The 22,030-nt window shown below is 45.0% G+C and overlaps 2 protein-coding genes across 3 annotated transcripts; both read left to right on the top strand.

Moving 5' to 3' along the window:
* Positions 1–391: 391 nt before the first annotated feature.
* Positions 392–6,850, top strand: mybl2b (v-myb avian myeloblastosis viral oncogene homolog-like 2b; the record flags this gene model as incomplete). The annotated part of the gene is made up of 15 exons (XM_080494508.1): positions 392–444; positions 838–934; positions 1,022–1,093; positions 2,004–2,096; positions 2,181–2,401; positions 3,234–3,366; positions 3,443–3,502; positions 3,580–3,777; positions 3,963–4,235; positions 4,316–4,458; positions 5,463–5,562; positions 5,664–5,774; positions 5,929–6,039; positions 6,122–6,253; positions 6,722–6,850. The coding sequence occupies exons 1-15, from the start codon at positions 425–427 to the stop codon at positions 6,848–6,850; spliced, it is 1,893 nt and encodes a 630-aa protein (XP_080350634.1). The 5' UTR covers positions 392–424.
* A 2,521-nt stretch (positions 6,851–9,371) lies between these two features.
* rpn2 (ribophorin II) lies at positions 9,372–21,141 on the top strand. Of its 2 annotated transcripts, XM_080495282.1 has the most exons (18): positions 9,372–9,425; positions 9,723–9,913; positions 10,675–10,770; positions 11,489–11,664; positions 11,754–11,829; positions 11,926–12,060; positions 12,138–12,314; positions 12,568–12,686; positions 13,762–13,867; positions 14,388–14,479; positions 15,196–15,310; positions 15,407–15,601; positions 16,152–16,238; positions 16,362–16,457; positions 17,029–17,104; positions 18,290–18,419; positions 18,808–18,920; positions 20,447–21,141. In XM_080495282.1, exons 1-17 carry the CDS (start codon positions 9,413–9,415, stop codon positions 18,857–18,859), a joined length of 1,932 nt encoding a protein of 643 aa, XP_080351408.1. In that variant the 5' UTR covers positions 9,372–9,412; the 3' UTR covers positions 18,860–18,920; positions 20,447–21,141. The 2 variants fall into 2 exon arrangements, with proteins under 2 accessions (XP_080351408.1, XP_080351409.1); XM_080495283.1 differs by lacking the exon at positions 18,808–18,920.
* Positions 21,142–22,030: the final 889 nt, after the last annotated feature.

Raw genomic sequence — 22,030 nt, 5'->3', positions numbered from 1 at the left:
TCAAAATTTTTTAACAATAAACACACAATACTGGGTCCTGAATTACAGAGGGATGGAGGAGAATGTATTTACAGTACCAATCTGCACCGCAGGATCTGAGGCGCTCTTGAGCGCCCAGCCTGCCCAAACGCAAGAGGGGAAGAAGAAGAAGCGCGCAGCTCTTCTGCGCAACTACGTCATGGGGCTGACTCTGAGGAGGAGAAGGGCGCCAGATAGGAATCTTGAGCGCGTATATTCCGGTCCGCCCCGCTCTCGCCGCTCCTCCAGCTGCTCCTCTGGGCTCCAACATTTACGAATCAAGGCTCCCCGGATTCCCAGGACCATCAGCAACAACAACCCAGTGGAACTCGGCGGTTTGTACAGCGTGTTTACGAGCGTCAGCGGAGAAAACCGTAGTAAACAGCCGATCAAGAATAGGAGGGAGATGTCCTGGTGGTCGCGCGGGTAAGTTGATCATAATTTTGTGAAATAACTGCAACACTGTTAGTAAAAAAAAAAAAGAAAAGACATGAAACAGGGTTAAATGTAGTATTTCGTGTGGTTAAATGAATGCCCCGCGACTATTAGCCCGATCTGGTAAACTTCGCGGAGTGGGCTCGGGTTTGTGCCGCCCTTTTTCCTGAACACTTTCCAAGCTGATAGGAACCAAGGTGCTCCTTTCATAACTGCGTGAGGTATGATGGTTAGCCGTGTGGCAGGTGTGTGTGTGTGTGTGTGTGTGTGTGTGTGTGTGTGTGTGTGTGTGTGTGTGTGTGTGTGTGTGTGTGTGTGTGTGTGTGTGTGTGTGTGTGTGTGTGTGTGTGTGTGTCCTGCTGACCCCCGCCTGTTGTGTGTCAGGGAGGATGGAGAGGACGCCATGCTGCAGGACACAGACTCGGATGTGGCAGAGCAGAGGGAAGGAGGGAAGGTGAAAGTGAAATGGACCCAGGAAGAGGTGATTGTTGTCATCCACCCACCCCTCCACCAGCACTGGACTGACCCATGGCTCTCTCTGACATGTTGATTTCATGCTTGTTTACAGGATGACAAGCTCAAAGCGCTGGTCCACAAACTGGGGACGAATGACTGGAAACGTATCGCCGGCTATATACCTGTGAGTTATGATCGACTCACGTCTGATCAGTGAACTTAAAGTCCTCTCTGTGTGATTCACGTACTGCTCATGAATGTCAAATCCTGCATTTGCTTTAGTTTTCTGTAACGAATCTTCCTTTGCACATTTGCAAAACGACACCCCAATCTTAGATTATGGTCATGTGGGAGTTTCTCCCTGAACTCCCAGTCAACTGACTCTGCGATGGGAAACTGTATGACATATGTGTAAAATCTGGATTTCATTCAGGTCCAATCCAACAGGAGAAAGGTGACTTGGGGAGCACTTAAAAATGAAATCTAAAACATAATTCAGAATGAAAAGGCACATATGCAATGATTACACCTCACTTTGATGTAAATTTTAGCATTTAAATCGATGTAGGCTATTAGATTAAACAAGTCATTAAGTAGCCACTTCAAGTAGTAATTTAAACCAGTGACTAAGTGTTGTTTGAGCTGGTTGTCTCTGTTAATATCCTACTGAGTAGATTAACACAATGTTTACACATTTTTATCAGAGTGGAGTCATTTAAAATGTGATGATGTGTACATCAACACTCAATAAAATACTAAAATGACTCCATACTGACACACATATTTAAAAAAAAATTATATTGCAGGGGTGATTCTCTAACCGCTCTCCACACTGTTGCTTTACCAATATTATAAAGAAAACTACCATTTGACAAAAAAATGTAATGCTGTGCATAAAATGCTCTCTGATGTGAGGCGTGGGATGAATTCTGGAAGGAATTCCTCCCATATATATATATATATATATATATATATATATATATATATATATAAAACTGCTTGTCAGTTGATCTACCTGGTTTACAAAAAAAAAGGAAAGTAAATAGATAAACGTTGTCCGAGATCAGCACTTTGACGCTTGCTTTGTTGTTTAGAGTCACTCTGAACATCAGTGTCAGCACCGGTGGTTTAAGGTCCTGGATCCAGAACTCATTAAAGGTCCTTGGACCAAAGAGGAGGACGAGAAGGTACGTGGCCTTTCGGAGGAGGGCAGTCTCACTAAAGCACATCCAGCCCGGTGGTGTTTATATACCTCGTGTCTTCCCCGGCAGGTTATCAAGCTCGTGAACCAATACGGCAACAAACAGTGGGCGATGGTGGCCAAGCATCTGAAAGGCCGGCTGGGGAAGCAGTGCAGAGAGCGCTGGCACAATCACCTCAACCCCAACGTGAAGAAGTCGTCGTGGACGGCCGAGGAGGACCTCATTATCTACAAGGCCCACTGCCTGCTGGGTAACCGCTGGGCTGAGATCGCCAAGCTGCTCCCCGGGAGGTGAATACATTCCTTTCATTGTCACTGATTGGCTCACGGGGATTTGAACCTTTTTTTAATCTGTGAACTGTCAGATTTGATGCCACATAAAAGAGTTGCAGTTGGGTCATAAAACCAGATTTGGCTTGCGTTCCTTGTAATACACGTTAATTTCATTAAGTTGTGTCAGTTTTATTCAAATTACTGTACTCATTGTGGACTTTCTGCACATTTTTCCCTCCATAACAATAAAGTAAACTTTTTAATCTTTTAAAAGTCACTCGGTAACTAAGGATTAAATTCAGATGATCGTCTTTTCCCTTTTGTTTCCCTTTTTTTTTTTTCTCAGAATGAGCAGGGGTGGGAGGATTGGGGGTAAAATGTATCTCTTTGCTTTGCAAAATGTAAAAACTCCCATAATGCAACAGCTACTGTATAGGAGAAGTTCACTGTACTTTGCACCAGGGGGTTTCATTGAAATTGGCTTCTTGTTGAGATTGTGGTCATTTTCCATAGGGATTGTTTGGGTTTGTTACAATATCAACATTGTCATCAGGTATACTTTGGGCCAAAATAAAGAAAAACTTTCAATTTAAATTTGAATGTTATTATGGCAATATTTGACCAATCCGGCCCACTCAAGATGAAATTTGGCAGTATGTGGTTGGACACCCCTGATTTCGACCAATACAATAGAATATTAACAAATCGGTGGTTGGATTTACTTGAATATGATCGTGGACATGAGATATCGATTGAATATAAATAATAAGAGCAGGTTTGTCGTAATGTGGTGTCTCCCTGGAGTGTGAATAATGAGCGAATAATCGACGTGCGGTATATTAACTTCCAGGACCGACAACGCTGTGAAGAATCACTGGAATTCCACCATCAAGCGCAAGTTAGAAATGGGCTTCTACACCGGGGAGGACTTCAAGCCTGACGAGCTGGAGGAGCTGCTGGCTCGAGTTAACAAGGATCTACAGGTGGGTGTTCTTCACGCGCTCGTCTCCTGTTGAACTCTGTGAACTGTGTGCAGTGAGTCCTTCTCTGCTTCCTCAGACGCCCGGCTGTTCTCAGGACGCCCCGGACACCGACCCCGAGCAGAAATGTCCTCCTGCAGTAAGCAGCACAAACGCATTTCTACGTCTTTACAAGCTCTGAGCAAAGACTGAACCCTCCATCTCCCCAACCTGCAGGACGCGTCCCCCCCCGACACTGACCCCGACGGCGCGGTGAAGACCGCCTCCTCTCCAAAGGACGGTTTGAGCCCGGACGCCGACATGGAGGCAGACGCCTCGGGAGACATGAGCATGACCAGCTGGGTGGTGGACAGCTCGGGGTTTCTCTCCCCGACCGGCCCCGTGCTGAAAGAAGTCCTAGACATGGTGGACGGGGTAAATATCCACACACTCTTCTGTTGCACTGGTATCGGGGTTATACATGGGTGGATGCTCCACAGTGGTACACTGGAGCCGTGAAGGCTGATGGAGGAGTGCGTAGCGTCAACACACCGGCTGCACTGAGGTGCTCGGGTTGAATGGCCTTTCATTGACGGTTGAAATATCTGCTTTGTGTGAAGGATCTTGATGGCTGGTGCAACATCGCGGCCTTCGACCTGCCAGAGGAGAGCAGCAGCAGCCCGGAGCGCCACCACCAGTTCCGCCTGGAGGGCAGTGCCCTGCAGGAGCTCAGCAAAGGCAGCCGGGGAGAGCTCATCCCCATCTCCCCCGGCGGAGTCACCCCGCCCTCCATCCTGAACCGCCGCAGGCGCATCGCCCTGTCCCCCGAAACCAGCAACTCCATGACTCCCAAGAGCACGCCAGTCAAAATCCTGCCGTTTTCCCCGTCTCAAGTAAGACCTGGTGGGTTTTTATTCCATTCCCGGTGTCAACGTGAGCTTCTAACCCCCCCCAACACGTTGTTCTTCGACAGTTCCTCAACATGTGGACCAAGCTGGACAGTCACGACCTGGAGAACCCGTCCCTCACGTCCACGCCGGTGTGCGGCCAGAAGGCCACCGTCACCACGCCGCTGCAGCGAGAGAAGACCCCCCTCACACAGAAGGAGAACTTAGTGTGAGTTACAGTCCAACTGAAAGCAGAGTTCACTTGTTCTCATGAATACAGGCTGATGTTGCATCATTTATAGATTGTGGAGAGGGATAAGGCCTTTTTTTTTGTTTCTCAACAAAAACATTTTTTTTACTGTTTTTATGTGTGGAAAGAAAGATTCACAATATATCGATCAGATGAGAAAGGATTTTACTGGACTTTTTACAAATAAATTTGAGTTTTCCACCTGATTTCTAAAAAGTATCAGGGCGGACAACTTTGCACCAAAACTTTCCCTCCGTGACGTCACGCAGGGAAATAACCATCCCCTCTGGTAGTGGAGCTCTGCCCTGCTGATCTGCTGAATAAATTCAGTATAATATGAAAAAGCGTGCCCTTGCAGTCACCCGGAGCTGGAGGGAGCAACTTGGTCGTAACTGTAACAACACACGCGACCAAATGAACTAACATGTTCAAACCTGGATCAACAGCAGGTTTATACAAAGTCATAGTGATAAATACATCAACCTTAAGCATTGTCGCATTGTACCGGTGTTTCGGATTCAGTGGTTTTCCTGTCAAATGGCGACCGGTTTCCTTTAGTGCCCAGCATTGCTGCTCGTAACGGCATATGTTAAAATAATACTCACAAAAGGTCAGACAGTTTGAAACTTGCGGTGAAATGGCGTTTGTCAGGATCACTATGGATCTCTGTAGGGTTTTTAACAAAGGATCCTGAGGGGTCACCAGTTAACAGGGGAACCACTCAATTTGCAACACTGCAAAGCTTTTCTCCCTTTTTTGGGGGAAAGATTAAATGGAGATGGATTCAGATTTCACTCCTTTGGTTACAGAGGTTTTGTCTTCATGGAAGGAATCCAGCTCACATCAAGGTTCTGTGTCCAGTTTATAAAAATGTGTTTTTTACTGTCACTCTTTTCCAAGTGTAAACATGCAGTCGAGCCTTTTTCCTGTTCCCGACACAAATCTGAGGTCAGTTCTGCTTCTCATCTCTTCTGTCCCTGCAGGTTTGTTACGCCCAACCACAAGTCGGATCTCTGCACGACGCCGCGCACTCCCACGCCGTTCAAGAACGCCATGGAGAAGTACGGCACCCTGCAGCCTCTGGTCAGCGTCGACCCGCCGCGACACTCCAATGTTTGATCGCTTGGTTTTCTTTGCAGTCCACATAAACGTTGGTTTCTGCTCGTCTTGTTCGCTACGCGTAGCCGCAGACGCCAAACCTGGAGGACGACATCAACGAGGTGATCCTCCGAGACGCGGGGATGGATCTGGTCATCAGGTGTTCGACTCCGCCCAAGCAAAGCCGCAAAACAATGGTGAACACTTTCAGCTCCCAACACCTTCCACTGAGTTTTAGTCTAATGGTGTTTTCACTAAATTCAGAAGTACCAACTCAAGTCTGACTGCCACCAGCTATCAACGTTGGCTGATTAGCTGAAGCGCTAACTGTAGCTTCTGTGGTCCCCGCAGCACCGCCCTCCGATGAAGAAGGTCCGTAAGTCTCTGGCTCTGGATGTGATGGACTGTCAGGCGACGTCCAAGAGGAAATCGGCAAAGTTGGAGGTGAAACACGGCGTCAAGGTAAAGAACGGTGGGGAGATGTGTTGACTTCAGCCCAGTCTGCCGCTTCCACGCGTCTCATCCCGAACCTGTGCGTCTGCAGGAAGAACCCGTGCTGATCTCCCTCAGCACCTCCTCGCTCTGCAGCCAGCGACACGACAGCATTCTGGACCAGGGCTTCCTTCTCGGACCCGGTGACGGCGCCATATTCCCCAGCACTGTGCCTCCGCTTCCCGTACGTTCCACCTCCTGATCCTCTTGAGGCCCCGTTTTTACAGGACAACGTTTCATTTCGGATACATGTTGATATAGAAACTGTAGTTTTATTTTGGTCAACAATCACTTGCCCTGAATGCAGCACAGCTCCAGACGACAGATATTGATCTCTTTGGAGGTGATGGATAGATTTTCAATGTTAATATCGCCGGCGATCAAGTTAATGTCGTCGTAGCAGCCAAAACCGTGATTTAAAATGTGATTGATTTTAGCTATTGCGTGCACGCACAGTCGCGGTATTTCAGAAAAGTTCCGTTTTCAAAAAGTTCCACCGTGGAGGGCAGTTTTCAAAGAGTAGCATTTTCAGTAGCTTACAAGCATCCTTGTCCTTGTTATGAAAGTTTTCTGCTTTCACTTGAAAATGCTGTAACTGTGCCCAGAGAGTAAACCTGAACAGAAGCATCTGACAGATTGTTTTCTCTTTCAGATGTCCAAAGAATGGGAGCGTGTTGTGTGTGGACAAACTCAAGACCAGCTCATCATGACGGAAAAGGCCAAACGCTACCTTCGCTCGCTGAAGTCTCACCCTCCCAGCCGGGCTCTGATCCTGTCTTGAGGCCTCTGTCCAGCAGGGCTTCCTGTTGCCATTGTTTTTTTTTTTTTTGTTGTTTGGTTTTTTCCCCCCACTTTACTTTTGTTGTTATCACAGAGAAGAACTTGAGTCGTACGTAGGGTTCGCACAGAGTGTTGGCTTGTTGTAGACCCGTCACTCACGTTAGAGAGACGACCGCTTTTAGACTGAGACTCCCAAGACAGACCACATGTTGTGAAAAACACAAATCAAGATGGTATACTTTAGCTATCACTGAAAAGACGTGCTTTTGCAATGCATAATGTGTCGAGTTGAACCGTTTTTATACTTGTGAGCTCTTTTGGACACCCGAGTTCATTTTGTGATGCGCAAACTCGACCAGGTTTGTTAGACACGGAAACAAAGGAGAAAACAATCATGTTGATAGTGAATTTTCCAGCGTTCAGACTGTGATGATCCTTCTGGGTCATGGTTGTTTCAAACCAAATGGAAAAAGAAAAAAAAAAAGACGTTTCATACATCAGTAATCCATCCATCAACTTTGACATGTTCTGATCCTACAAAGTTATCTTTTTATTCTTGTAATAGGGCGCGAGTTGTTATTGGCACTGTAAATATTTAATGTTGTGTGTTTTGATGTCATGCAACATTTGGTTAATGAAAAAAATTAAATATATATATATATATATGTGTGTGTGTGTGTGTGCAGCATAGATTGATTATTGATAAAGTATTTCAATTCCATCGTTCTACATCTCTGTGAACAGTCAAATCCATTGACCGGCTGAGTTCAAGTGCTTAAACACAGATTATCACTCAAAAAAACCTGATTACTTGAAATTAATTTCTTAAGAGTGGTGGGCACAAACTGACATGTGGGTGATGCTGCCTCACCAACAGTCCATTTTAAAATGGCACATTAAGACAAACTTCCATGAAAGAACAACATCCTTTTCCATCTAACAGTCAATTTTGCATTTTCTTTTGTGAAGAACAAGCTGAAAAGTATACAGTACAAATGTGTCAAGTTTCCTGTTAATCCCAAAAGCAGTTCACTGCACAATTTTTCAGATTTAATCTTGATTTCAACAGTTTTGTCTGACAAAAACACTGAATGCTGCCATTTTATTGAAACTATTAACAATTAAAAGTTATTACACAGACATTATAATCTCTCAGACACACTCATAGACCCAATGATGGATCTGTTCCTATTTGAACTTGGTACACTGAAAAAAGGAGACAGTTGGACCAACTTACCTCATTTGTAACATCGAAATGATCGAGGTTGTTCAACCTTAAATAACTATTAATTTACTTAATTCGATTACATTTGAAGAATTGATTTATTTAGATGCTACTAATTGAAACATTTCAGTTAAACTGGTCCAAGTTTTCTTTTTCAGGAAAGGAAAAGGCACAAAATGTCATCCAAAATGCTCTAGTTGTCATTACAACGGTTATTTCTGTGACAAAGACCTTGAAACAACTGGTCATCGATTTTTTTTGTCTGTAATGATGTTTTAGGGTCAGTGATGCCGGTTACGCGTTAATTAATAACGCGTTACTCTTATATGACCACTTTTTTCAGAAACGAGTAATCTAAGGCGTTACTATTCCAAAACCAGCAATCAGAGTTTCTTGTCTGGAAAACTGCTTTATTATGAAATAGAAACGACCGCTCCTCTGTTCTACTCCAACCAATGACAGAGACAGACACGCGGAGCGCATGCAGCCGCTGCGCGTTCACCGACCCGCCCCCTTCTCCACTTTCAGCCAATCACAGGCCAACCCGTTCAAACGGTGCGTTCAGGTAACACAAAAGAATTGGAACCCGCCAGCTTGGACAATAAACCTTAAAATTGCAATTACTTGTTACTTTTTAAAGGAGTAACTCGTAATCAGTCATAGTTCATTTTTTTTAGAGTAACTGGAGCAACACTGTTTAGGGTAGACTTGCATAGCTGGTTGTTTTGAAAACTTGGAAAAAAATTACATTTGTCTATTAACACAATTTAATTTAATTTATTACATTTAATTTAATTTAATTTAATTTAGTTATTGACAATAAGAAAACTTTGCACTGCAGGACTTTGACCTTATAGAGAAACCTTGGACTTTTTGACTTAATGCTGTACCTATATTATTTATCTTAATGTTCTATGTTTTGGTTATTTTATATATATTCTAATATGTTGTGGTAATTGTCTATCGCACAACAGATCGTGTAAAACAATGTATCATATATATTTTGTAAATTGCAATTTTGTTCAGTAGCAAAAAACAAACAAAAAACTATTGATTTGGCGCCATCTTGGATGAGGCTCTGCTCCTCTAAGCGCATTCTCTTCTATTGAGGAAGTTCTATTGACAAGCGCATGAAGAGACGAATTTTAATAGGACGTTCACCCTAAACTTGACTAAAGATTCGATTATACAAGTTATATATTTATTATATATATGGTTGACAACGCCTGATTAAAACATTTTGGAATTGTGCTGTTACTTTGAATTTCACCTCACCCGGATGTCCTCTCTGCCGGAAGTAGCTGTCGGTTTTGGTGACGCTGCATTAGACTGCTCGACATGGACCGGTCTGGTAAATCAATTCATTCCTACAAAAGCGCCTTTATAACGTGATTTGTTTCTATTTTTATTCCCCGATATGTCGTGTAAGTTAGTTTTGAATCGTTCAGCGATTAAATGAAACGAAAGTGGCGGCGCACGTTGCACGCGCTGTGCTGCTTCCTTCTGACGTTAGCTTACCTGAAGCTAAGGCTCGAGCGTCTTCTTTATTGAATGGATGCCACTTTGAGGAATTCACGCTCGATGATCTTCTGGGATTGTGTGTTTCCTGCTCGGGGGGGTTAACCTGTCACCCTGTGTGTGTCCCCAGGGCTGCTCGGATGGATCCTCTTCAGCCTGGCTCTAGCCGGAGCTCAGGCTCTCACCCCGACTCACTACCTCTCCCTGTCCGACGTGGCCCGGCTGCAGAACCACCTGAGCCGACAGTTCTCCGACCTGGAGTCCGCTTACTACTCTGTTATTGGCCTGACAAAGCTCGGAGCCGCAGTTCCTGACCACAGCGTAAGGAAATCGCTCATTCACAGCTACTTTGGTGGGGGATAATTGACAGCTCCAGTCAGACTGAGATGATAAAAAAAAAGAAAAAACGCCCATTGAGAGCTTCAAACGAGACTCCTAATAATCCTTGACATAAATTGCACTCGATTGAACCAATCGACACTAAAAATGCATGCACTTTGTCCAATCCACTTCCATTGTGCACAACGTCTGAAAGCCATCGCAGGTCAGGAGGTCATGACAGGTTATTTCACTTCAAAATCCCCTTGCACAGGCTACAATTACCACGTGTTTTCATCCACACGCCCATCTCAGTTCCTTCTTATGCCAGCTACACAGATTAAATAAAACAATTGTAAAAGAACTAAGCCACTGCCAGATAGATTGAAGGACAATCGTCGTCATGGTCTTACATCCAAAGACGACCAATGATAAAATTCTGACTGTTAACTAACTAACCAATACAAATGCAGTGTGAAATGTTGTTTTTTTTCTTCTTTCTTTTATGGTAAAACGCATCAGAAAAAGGATGTAAACTCGCAAAAAACAGAATTTGACGGTCAAAGGCAGGAGATGCTAGTAGGCAGCGAGCAGCTGCTGATGATTGTTTTGAGGATGTACTTCTATTTATTGCAAGAGATTTGAATTCAGTCCACTGACTCGGGCATCTTCTGTTTAATTTCCCTGTGAACTGAAACGTGACGGCTTTCTGGCTCTCGCGTTCAGCTCCAGTCGAGAGTGGATCCCCCTCGTTTGTTTTGCAGGATGTGTGTCAGTTCCTGAAATCCCAGCTGGACCCCAGCAGTGTGGACTCCCTCTTCTTCGCTGCTGAGACCAGTCAAGCCATCTCAGGATGTGAGGTACGGAACCCTGCTGACTCTCTTGACGTTAACTTGTTTCACCGCTCACTTTTTCCTTTCCCACCAGTATTTCACATTTCATCCAGTCTGATAAGGAGGGACATTTTAGCATGAACATTTACTGAGCAGTTTGATACATCAGCTCAAGGAGTTGTTTTTTGTGGGGGGACATTTCACTGTATTTGCACCCTAAGGTCTCAGTAACATTGGTTTTAGGTTGACATTGTAGTGATTGCTTAATCTTTTATGGAAATGCTAACATTTTCCTCCCATATAGTCTGCACCACAACAAAGAAAAAGTTTACATTTCAAGGTCATTAAGGCCACTCGTGATGAAATTGGGCCATATGTGGAACTTGAACTGAAACGTATTGGAACGTTCCTGAGCTACATTTTTAACAAAATCAAACAATTATTGTGGAAAATGACTCCTATCTCAACATGAAGCCAACTTTAATGCTTCCTTCTGAAGCAAAATACAGTGAAATATCGCAATAACCTCTCCTATAGTTGTTGCTTTACGCCTGTGACAGCGTGGCTTTGTGACGAGTTTGATGACGAGGTACCTGGCTTTCATGGCAGCGTCACCGACATCTCGGCTCTAACGAAACATTTTTAATCTGTGATCAAGGCAACTGAGAGCTTCTGTATCAAGTCTTCCTTTCTAACCAGCGGTGAGGTTTCTCAGTGGCGCCTTTCCACACATTCTGTCACTCAGATTCCCGTGTCCAACGAAACCCGCGACATCCTCCTGGCAGCAGTCAGCGAAGATTCGACCATGACTCAGATCCATCGGGCCGTGAGTGCGCTCGAGTCTCTGGGGCTTCCCCTGGCCTCGCAGGAAGTGGTCGGCGCCCTCACAGCTCGCATCAACAAGGAGGACAACGTGATGGCGTGAGTGTCAGCCGCAGCGAGGAGGTGGAGAGGGTCTGGACGTCGTCTCAGGAGTCGGATAGTGAATCGGCATTGTGTTGTTTCCACAGCATTACCTCGGCGCTGCTGACGGCGTCGCGCCTGTCCAAGCAGGCCGAGCTCGGAGGAATCCTGGAGGAAATCGAGGTGAGTCTCAAAGCCTCCACCAGGGGGAGCTCTGCCACTGTCGTCTGACCAAAAGAGAATCTAAATGGGGGTTTTTTTTTTGTCTAATCTTTTCAGGATCTGACAGTTCGCCTGGATGATCTCGGTGGCATTTACCTGCAGTTTGAGGAGGGTCTCGAGGCGACCGCCATGTTTGTGACCGCCGCATATTCACTGTCTGACCACGTGGACATGGAGCCCCCTCTGAAGGAGGTGAGTGTTTCCCTCGTTTCCGTTCATCTCTCACGCCTGCACCAAACCCTGACGGAAGTTGTGCTCTCCGCCTGCAGGACCAGGTCATCCAGCTGGTGAACTCCATCTTCAGCAAGAAGTCCTGGGACTCTCTCGCCGAGGCCTTCAGCGTGGCGAGCGCCGCCGCCGCCTTGTCCGGCAACCGCTTCCACGTGCCGGTGGTGGTGAGCGCGCAGGGTCCGGCCACCGTGTCCCACAGCCAGCCCACCCTGCAGGTAGGGGCACAGGAGCTCAGCGGGGGTCCGCGTGGATCCGAGCGGCACTTTGCTGACTGTGTGTGTGTGTGTGTGTGTGTGTGTGTGTGTGTGTGTGTGTGTGTGTGTGTGTGTGTGTGTGTGTGTGTGTGTGTGTGTGTGTGTGTGTGTGTGTGTGTGTGTGTGTGTGTGTGTGTGTGTGTGTGTGTGTGTGTGTGTGTGTGTGTGTGTGTGTGTGTGTGTGTGTGTGTGTGCCTGTGCCTGTGATTCACAGCTTCTCGTCACAGACGTCATGTCACAGCCCCTCTCCTCTGCCAACGTGCTGGTGGAGTCTGCGTACGCCGTGGCCTCCAGAAGCACCGTCCTCAGCCAAGCACCTTTCACTCTCAACGAGTACGTAAGACGAGATGAGTGGCGTTTCTCCTCCAGAGCCCCCCCCGGGGGGGCCGCCAGTCATCTAATGCGTGGACACGAGTGCACAGAAAACTACCAGGAAGGATGTTGAATTCCAGCATAAATATACAATCAGCGTGTGCCACAGCAATATAAACAAATGTAGTTCATCTGCAATTTTTGTTTTACAATAACTACCAAATATCAGATTTGGTTGATGTTCTAACTGTAACACCAATAGCTGATACTGGATGGATGACTTGTACTCGTAAAAGATCCCCCAATACAACATCCATCAGCAACATCACCTGCAGGTGGACGAGACGGGACGAGCGGTTTGGAGATTGTTTTATTATTAATGAGTGACAAAAGTAAGACAGACTTTAAATTATGATCTGCCGAATTATCAAGCAGAGGTGAAAGCCACAATTATTTATACTAATTAGAACTTTTCTACATGTAAATACACACAGGCATGAACGCCTATACACATAAATCTACACATATAGATAGATACTTTGTAAGTCTCTAAAAGTGAATATATATTTATCTTATGAAATTACTTGTATACAAACAAATATCCACTCTGCACACACCCATCAAGAAGCACATACTTGTGTACAGAGACGCATATCTAACTCAACATGTCTGGAAATGACTTGTTGAGTTAAACTCCCAGAGTTTCAGGACTATTCAGTGGACCTGACGATAAGCCACACCCGACAAATCTAAAAAGACGAAAAAGTATGGTCGGAGTTGAGTGATGCACCTGAACGCATCACTCCTCAGTGGCACGAAGCTCGCAAACCATTACTTTGGTGAAAACGCCTTCAATTGTCTTTATTTCCAAGTCATTTCTCCCACTTCTCATAAAAAGATCTGATTAGTTTTTAAATGAATTGGTCTTCAAATGTGAGCTGATGTGAATCGACGTCTCACATGGAGACAAAGACAATCTGCTTCACTTGTTGTATCGACTTTGAAGAGTCCAAAAGCAGTGAGTTTGAGTCATGTTGTGAGAAATCTGAAGTGTAATGAGGATTTGTTGGACCGACGTTTTGTTTCTGCGCTTCAGCGGCGTCTTTGAGCTGAACTTCATGTCCAGTCAGCCGGCCAGCGGCTACTACCAGTTCACCGTGGCGGTCACTGGAGACAGCCGGCTGGTCGCCAACCACGTGGAGGCAAGTGGTTCACTTCATTTCAGAATTTGACCAGGACGTTTATGAGCTCATGTCCACTCATTGACATGATTGAAGGACAGACGGGTTGTGCTGAGGTTTTGGATCGAATGAACAATAGTGGCGGCGATGGCCGTCGTGTCGTCATCTGATCCCGTTTAATAAACGGGATGAGTCAGCGCTCCGAATCAAAAGGAGGTTAAATGGGGTTCAGCAACCTGTTTTTAAAAAAAAACTATTGTGCTGTGTGTCTGTAAACTTTCAGCACAGAAAACACGCGCCTTTTATTTTTATTCAGCCGAAAGATGTAAAATAACTTTGATCACTGCATCTCGTTTACTTCAGGTTGCACAATCATTTTCCCTCACATTAAATGTCTGCCTTGTGTCATGTATTGGAGTATTTCTGCCCACTTTTGAGGAGCTTTTCAACGCAATGTTGGCGCCATATAACGACCGAGACGTGAATGTGCGGTGAAAAGCTGGACTTGACACTTCTTTTCATCCATCCTTGTGTCCTGCAGCTGAAAGTGAAGGTGTCCACCGAGGTGGCCATCACCAACATGGACCTCTCCGTGGTGGATAAAGACCAGAGCATCGGCACCAAGACCACCAGGTGGGCTCATGTACAACTACCACCCTGCTATAAACAGGGCCTTGATTGTTTCCTGCTCTCGAGCCACATAATTCAGTTCCTTCTCCTCCTTTTTCAAACAGACTCACTGCTTGTGTGAAACTCAATGAAAGGTTCTTTAAATGCCCAGTGTTTGAAATGAAAAGAGCCATTTAAAGCTCATGCAAGGATTTTAGTTAAGTTATTCTGTTTTTTTGTTTGTTTGTTTTTTTCCTTAATATCAACTTTCATGTTTGACATTTTATAGCCTTTACCTTTTCTGGAATTTGAAATAAATACTCTACTAATTAAACTATTCATTCTGATCTGTGTATACTAGACGTGTCAAACACATTTTAATTCAGGGGCTTCGTAAAGCCCAGTTTCATCTTGGGTGGGAGGAACTGCAAAAATATAGACATAATAATCTTTAAATGTCAAGTTTTTTTCTTTTTCTTTTGTTTTAATGTTTGGCACCTGTGATGTTTATCCAGTTCAACCCTCATAGTTCCAGTTAAACACAAGACGCCACTGTTATACTTGAGTCATTTTCAGAACCAGCATATTCTTATTTAAATGAAGGAAATGAGATAAATCAATTGTTTTTATACACTAGTATTTCTCCCGAGGCGGAGAGTTGCGAGTATTTCGCAGCTTCTTTGAACGGGTTTTAAAGATGAGCTAAGTCTTCTTTTCTTCTTGTTCCCCGAACGATCCAGGGTGGATTATCCCTCCAAAGCCAAGAGCTCGTTCACTGCAGACAGCCACCAGAACTTTGCCATGTCCTTCCAGCTGGTGGACGTCAACACTGGAGTGGAGCTCACCCCCCACCAGGTCTGTAGACTGGGCCTCCTCTTCCTCCTCCTCCTCCTCCTCCTCCTCCTCTCTGGACCTCCTCAGTCGTCACAACCTCCGTTCACTCGCTTGCAGACCTTCGTGCGGCTGCACAATCAGAAGACGGGTCAGGAGGTCGTGTTCGTGGCCGAGCCCGACAGCAAAAACCTGTACAAGTTTGAGCTGGACACGGCCGAGAGGAAGTCGGAGTTTGACTCCATGTCGGGAACGTACTCCCTGTACCTCATCGTCGGCGACGCCACGCTGGAGAACCCCATCCTGTGGAACATGGTGTGTGTTTACTTCACCTCTTTACTACTTTTACTGATATTTAATTGTCAAAAACCCGTTTGAATGAATGGAACCTTCCGCCTTTCAGTGTGTGGCAGAAGCACATTCTCACGTTCTGAGAAGCAAACCTTTTCAATGTGCCCGTGAACCTTCTGAGTGTTGTCGTGGTAACAAGAACCGTATTTTCTGCACAATTTGCCCTTTTGTCAGTTTGGTCAAAATATATTGGCGCTGACCATGTGTTACCACTAGATGTCACTGTTTGACAACAGAAAGCTGCTACAGCGCCACAGACTAAACCGAGCAAGGGAAAATGTCTAAACGGCGCAGAATTGAAAGTGAGAATGATGAGATGTGCAGCAGAATCTTGTTGAAATTCTGTTACCGGGAAGAAAAAGTACGACGGGCAGAGGTAAGGAACAAATTCTCAGAAGGTTCATGAAGCCGAGGGTTATCAGCAGTATGGTTTCATCCAGCCAGTATGGTATGTGTCCAGAATGTCTCTGCTTTTTTTAAAAGCTTCCTTTAAGTAGTTTTCAAATGTTTCCAGGCTGAGGTGGTGCTGAAGTTTGTGGACGAGGAGGCGCCGGCGGCCATTCAGCCCAAGACTCTCTACATCCCCAAACCAGAGATCCAGGTAAAGCTATGAAACGTCAAGCGGCGACGACGTCACTGCAGCTCTTTCTAACCTCTCCTCCTCCTCCTCCTCCTCCTCCTCCTCTTCCTCTTCCTCCTCCTCTTCTTCATCGTCCCCGTGCAGCATCTCTTCAGGGAACCGGAGAAGAAGCCCCCCACCGTTGTTTCCAACACCTTCACCGCTCTGGTCCTGTCGCCCTTCCTGCTCCTGCTGATCCTGGTAATTCAGTCCCCCGTTTCCACGGCAACGTGAAAACATAAAACTGGTCCGTATCCTCCGGGGGACCCAGAATAGCAACCCGAGTTCCGAATCTGTCTGTACGAACGTCTGCGCACTCGCTATCGTCAATCGTTAGATCCAGTTGTTCCGCGCGTGTAGTTTCATCACGAAAACGAACGGCGCCCACCAAAGGCCAGACGTGAAAACGCGGCCACACACTGGTTGTGACGGTTCCCATCAGGAATCAGAGCAGACGCACTCATTCTTAATCACAGCTGCTGCTAATTCAGGCTATTATGTGTGGAAAAGCTCTTCACGCACAACCTGAATGAGGCTCCATCGTCAATTCCACATCACAAAGGCCGGGCGCGTTGTGTTTTTTTATTCTCCTTCGCGGTATTTTCACTGCTGAGTCATTGTTGCCGCACGTCGGCATTGTCCCTCGTGCGGTAAACAAGTTTTCAGGCCTTTTGTTCGCAGCTCTCACCGAAGCACGAAAACCACATTGTGTGTGTCTCTCTCTCTCTCTCTCTCTCCCTCTCTCTCCCTCCCTCTCCCCCCGTCTCTGTAGTGGTTTAAACTGGGAGCCAACATCTCCAACTTCAGCTTCTCTCCCAGCGCCATCCTGTTCCACGTCGGACACGCAGGTCAGTCCACCGAACCGACACGCGAGTGTTCAGCCGCCGACGGGACGAGAAACGCGGGGGGGGGACACGTTACCCATCATGCATTATTCATCTTCGGTCCAGTAAAAGGAGGTCTCGTCACAAATGGCCCGATGTCTCCGGAGCATTAAGTCTGCTTTGTTTGAGTCACAAGTCAAGCCGAGCGCGAAATAAAAAAAAAATGAGATGCTAATAAATGCTAATTTCCATTCATAACTGTCATGTGAGTAGAAGACATTAATTCAATGTGAGCCATTTGGTCTTTGAAAGGGAACACCTTGAAAATTAAAGAGAAAATGCTGCAAACGTCGGGGGGGGAAAATGTCGGATGTGGACTTGGTTGTGATGAAATTGATGGTTATGATGCAACAACTCATTCAATTCAGGCAAATAGGAAGTTTTTTATTTTTTAGATGTTACATGCTTGTCGAGTAAAACTAGGGATTTGCTGATACCACTTTTTAAAAATACGAGTACTCTCTGCGTCGTATCGGGGATCTTTTACCAGTAAAATATTATTTTAAAAATGTGTTTAAATGGTAAGCTACGGCTGAAATTCAGACATGTAATTTCTAACTGGAGTATTTATCATTAAATAGGTCCTATCACGCATTGATTTGACGTTTCTGTCTCTTGTAATATTGTGTCGGTCACCATAATGTCACACAACTTGGGGGGAAAAAAAGGTTCTTAAGGAAAAAATTCAGGCTCCTGATTGTTGTGAATAAGTGGTGAGGATGGTGTCAAATTACAATCATATTGCGTGACCATTTAGTCGGGGAAAGTCTTGAATCAATGCAGGTTTTTTTTGTTGTTTTATGGCCAAAATTTAATGCAGCTGATTTTGCTTCCACTCACTTTATGTTGACATCAGTTGAACGTGAACCAGAAGTCGGTTTCCTTGTGAAAATATTAGACATTCAGAGCAGCGTGTCATTTTGGTCACGTTTTGTTTGATCATTAGATCCCATTCTAATTAAACTCTGGTTCTTGATGTGCTTCTTAACTGATTTTCCAAGTAAAGAAATCATGACTTCTTTTACAGTAGAATCAACATGAATGAACCTCCTCTTGTTTCCATGGAAACACTGAAACAAACCAGAAATGATCACGTTGCTGTTGTGACTAAAAGTGTGTGTGCGTGTGTGTGTGTGTGTGTGTTTTCAGCCATGCTGGGCCTCATGTACGTCTACTGGACCCACTTGAACATGTTCCAGACTCTGAAGTACCTCGCCATCGTCGGTGGCGTCACTTTCCTGGCCGGGAACCGCATGCTGGCCCAAAAAGCAGTGAAGAGGTACACACACACACACATACACCTCTGAACCCTCTGCCTCACACATGAAAGCACACACACACACACACACACACACACACCCAGTTGAATAAGAGAAGTGTGTGTTCTGAGTGTTTCCTCATCGGGCTTCCAGAGACTCTGACCCGAGGAGGAGCTTTAGGCTCTGCAGGAGTGAAAGAGTGGCCAATTAGTTGACGAGGGTCCCAGCGGGCCGTTTGGAGAGCTCACCTCTTCTCTTGACTCCTCTCTGCTCTGGAACCCTCTTTACCCCCTTTCAACTGGGAGAATATGGAAATGAAAAACATGGAAACCCCCCCCCCCCCCTATTCTTAAAGCTCTCTCTTTCTAACCCCTGTCGTCGCTTGTTTGTCTTTACTTCCTCTTCCAGGATTGCAGCAGAGCAGAGTAGTAGGTTGGCAAAGTATAGGAGCCTCCGATAAAGGCCCCCCCCCCACCCCCACCCTCCCCATTTGTAACCGTTGGTTCTACTTCCAGACTGAAGTAAGGGCAAAGCATCCGCGCTGCATCTCCATGATGTGTGCTTACAAGCATGGCCGTCAATCATCCCGGCTCCCCAGTGTACCCTCCCCTCCCCCTCCCCCATTTCACCCCCCCCCCTCCCCCTCCCACTCCCACTCCCATCGGCACTGTGGTGGTCCAACACGAGTGGCTCTGCATCGTCCTCATTGCGAACATGCCCTCTGTCTGCTCAGTAACATTGTTTCTCTGTGGAGGTGGTGACGCTCAAAAGATGCATGATTCACCCGACAGGAGGAGTGGAACCAGGAAGCAGCCGTTTGAGAGATTAAACTTCAATACGGTTCAAACCGTTACAGAGCATGGGGGCTGGGACACGATCAAAACGTCAGGACTTTGTCTCATGTTCCCCAAAACATGTTGAACTTCCAAAATAGGCTGACGCACACCGACAAACGTCCAGAGTTAAAATGGTTTGTCTTGAAACATTTTGAACTGAAAAACCAAAAGCTTCTGGGTGTTTGAGGCGTTCCTTTACATGCTTCAAGCCACTGAAAACACAACTTTTTTTTTTAAAACGGCTCCCAAATTGGAACTTTGCTGAAATGCTCCAACTCTGTCTCCATGGAAACGGAGCAAAAACACAAGTTTTCTGGGTGGAAACTGCGAATGTGCATCACGGCGGTCATAAAGAGTTGTTCTGCTTCTGCACATGCCCAGTAGATGTTCAGTAGCAACAGTGTTTTCTTCTGTGGTGTCATGACTCCGTCCGTGTTCTCCTTCCTGCACTTGGACGTTTTAGTCGACTGTAAAAAAAAACAATCCAAATACTCCCATCTGTCCACACGAGTGTTTGTGCACTCAAACTGTTGATCTTTATCACGTATTGTTTCCTGCTGCATGCGTGTGTTGTTTCACTACCAAAACAACCAACCGCACCAACTTGTTAACTGCACCATTTTCAGCGTTTCTGCCATTTTCGTGTAAAAGTGAAGCTTTTCTGAAAAATGTATATCTCGTTATTCACGCATTTATTATTGCAATAACAATGTTTATTCATTCGGTGTCTGAACAGTGTGAAGTGCAAAACATATGTCTGTTTTCTATATTAAATTAACAATAAACATCCCATTTTAAATCTCAATCCTTAACCATTACATGTTAAGGATTGGATGTTACACTCCATATATGTTGAGTCATTCCACTGCATCATGGTTATTTGGGGTTTATTTGCATGGCTATATTGGATTTATTTGGTGTTGCTAGCAAGTTTATAATAAAAAGTGTTATTCAGGACGTTGCATCATGACACACACACACACACACTGGTTGTTACTTTCTGATCATTTCGATAAAAAAATGTGGCATGCCTTCAGGAAAAAACAATCTCCCCCAGCCTCTGTCTCCCTCAGTTAATAAACAAACGGGCTTTGAAGCACAGGATCATTTAAAACGTCAAACTGATGCGTTCCACTCCTGCCCGTCTTCATATCGACTGTTTCTTCTGTCGACTGCACTCACTGATGTTTCTGTGTTTTTTTTTTCCACAGACTTGAGAAAAAATAAAAAAGAAGACATCAAGGATTTGGTTTGTTTTGGCTTTTTTTTTTTGTTTTTTTGTTTTTGTTTCCAAGGAGTCATCCCATCAAAATTGGAATTCTAAAAAAAAAAAAAAAGTTCCCGAATCCATCAGACGGTTAAAATTTTGCAGTTTTTGTTGCCAAAATGGACAAACTCTGAAAGGCTACTGATCATTGCACTTCATCGTCCTGTGAGATTCCCTTCCTGTCCTCACGCCGTCGTTCTCTTTGTGGTTTGCCGATGACTTTTGTTTTGGGGGATTTTTTTTTTTGTCTGTTTATTTGTACATTCCTCTCAGTCGTGTCTTGGTGCCCATTTCACCTCAACACTAAGCAAAAAAGCTCACATCTTGCACTGATGATCCGTTTGATACCGAGTCTCCAAGAACGGCTGCTAAATGATTGCAAATCTGGGCAATGTGAGGATTGGATGTTTTTGTAATGAAGAGGAAATAAAGATGTTGAGGTGAAGAAAAGTCTTCAGAGTCTTTTATTTAGTAGAAGCTTCATGTTCTGAGAGTGAAGTGACTGATAAATAGATGGATATCTCATTGCTATCTGGGTGAGTTTGTAAAAACACCCATGATGCAGCAGCTGTAGAGGCTTTTGGAACATTTCACTGTATTTTGCACCCGAAGGTTTCATTAAAATTGGTTTTAATTTGAGATCATACTAATTTTCTGTACTCATTTTTAATTTTTTGTGTAAATAACATTTTCATCACGTGTACTCGTGTGCCACATCAACTTAAAATTGAAAGGTTATTGCAGCATTACCCCTTAAAAAGGAGTCATATGATAGATTTTCAACACTTTCACATGAGTCCCGTTGGTCTAAAATCATTATATTCAAAGTTTATTGCCCCAAATCCAGCTTTTCCTTGATTTTCCTCCATTAGAATATTGGATCGTAGGAGCTGCATACAGAATCTGCTGTGTCTGTGTGAGCTGCACTGGCTCCGCCCACACATGCCCATCTTGGGACGAGGAGGGAGTACTTCCTCTCGTGGTGCCATGTGCCAGAGCAGAGCTGCCTGACTGTGGGAGGAGATTGTGATTGGCTAAACCCCCAATGACACTATAGAGGGTTTGATTTCTAATTCACTCATTGGAGCAACACACTTTATAACAATTGAAAAAAGAGCCAGGGAGCGAGAGGACGGAGTTTCTTCACTTCTGGGGCGTCGTTCCAGGTATGGGGACGATGATTACTGCTGGAAAACCATTGGGAAGTGACTAGTCTAATATCAACCCTTTAACATTCATTAGAATGAGCTTCCCTCCTATTTGGATTCTTCAGCAGCTAGATTCAAGAACGTTTTCATGCTGACGCCCCTTAAATATGAACTTTTCTACACAATATTTTATTTTGTTATAAAAGTGCAAAATAACCCAAACCCTGCAGGATTGTTCATATCAAAGCACACTTAGCATGCTGCGTCTGCTCTTGTCACTTTGGGAGATGATGGGAATGGCGCCCTCATCTCATCAAGCGGCTTCTCCTTTCCTTGTAGTCGCGAACCTTCAGTATGGGTATGGTTGATACCAGCTGTAG

This window comes from Blennius ocellaris (assembly GCF_963422515.1).
Source record: "Blennius ocellaris genome assembly, chromosome: 4".
Lineage (NCBI taxonomy): Eukaryota > Metazoa > Chordata > Actinopteri > Blenniiformes > Blenniidae > Blennius > Blennius ocellaris.
Note: the sequence above shows the minus strand (reverse complement) of the source record. Positions and strands in the feature narration are given on the sequence as shown.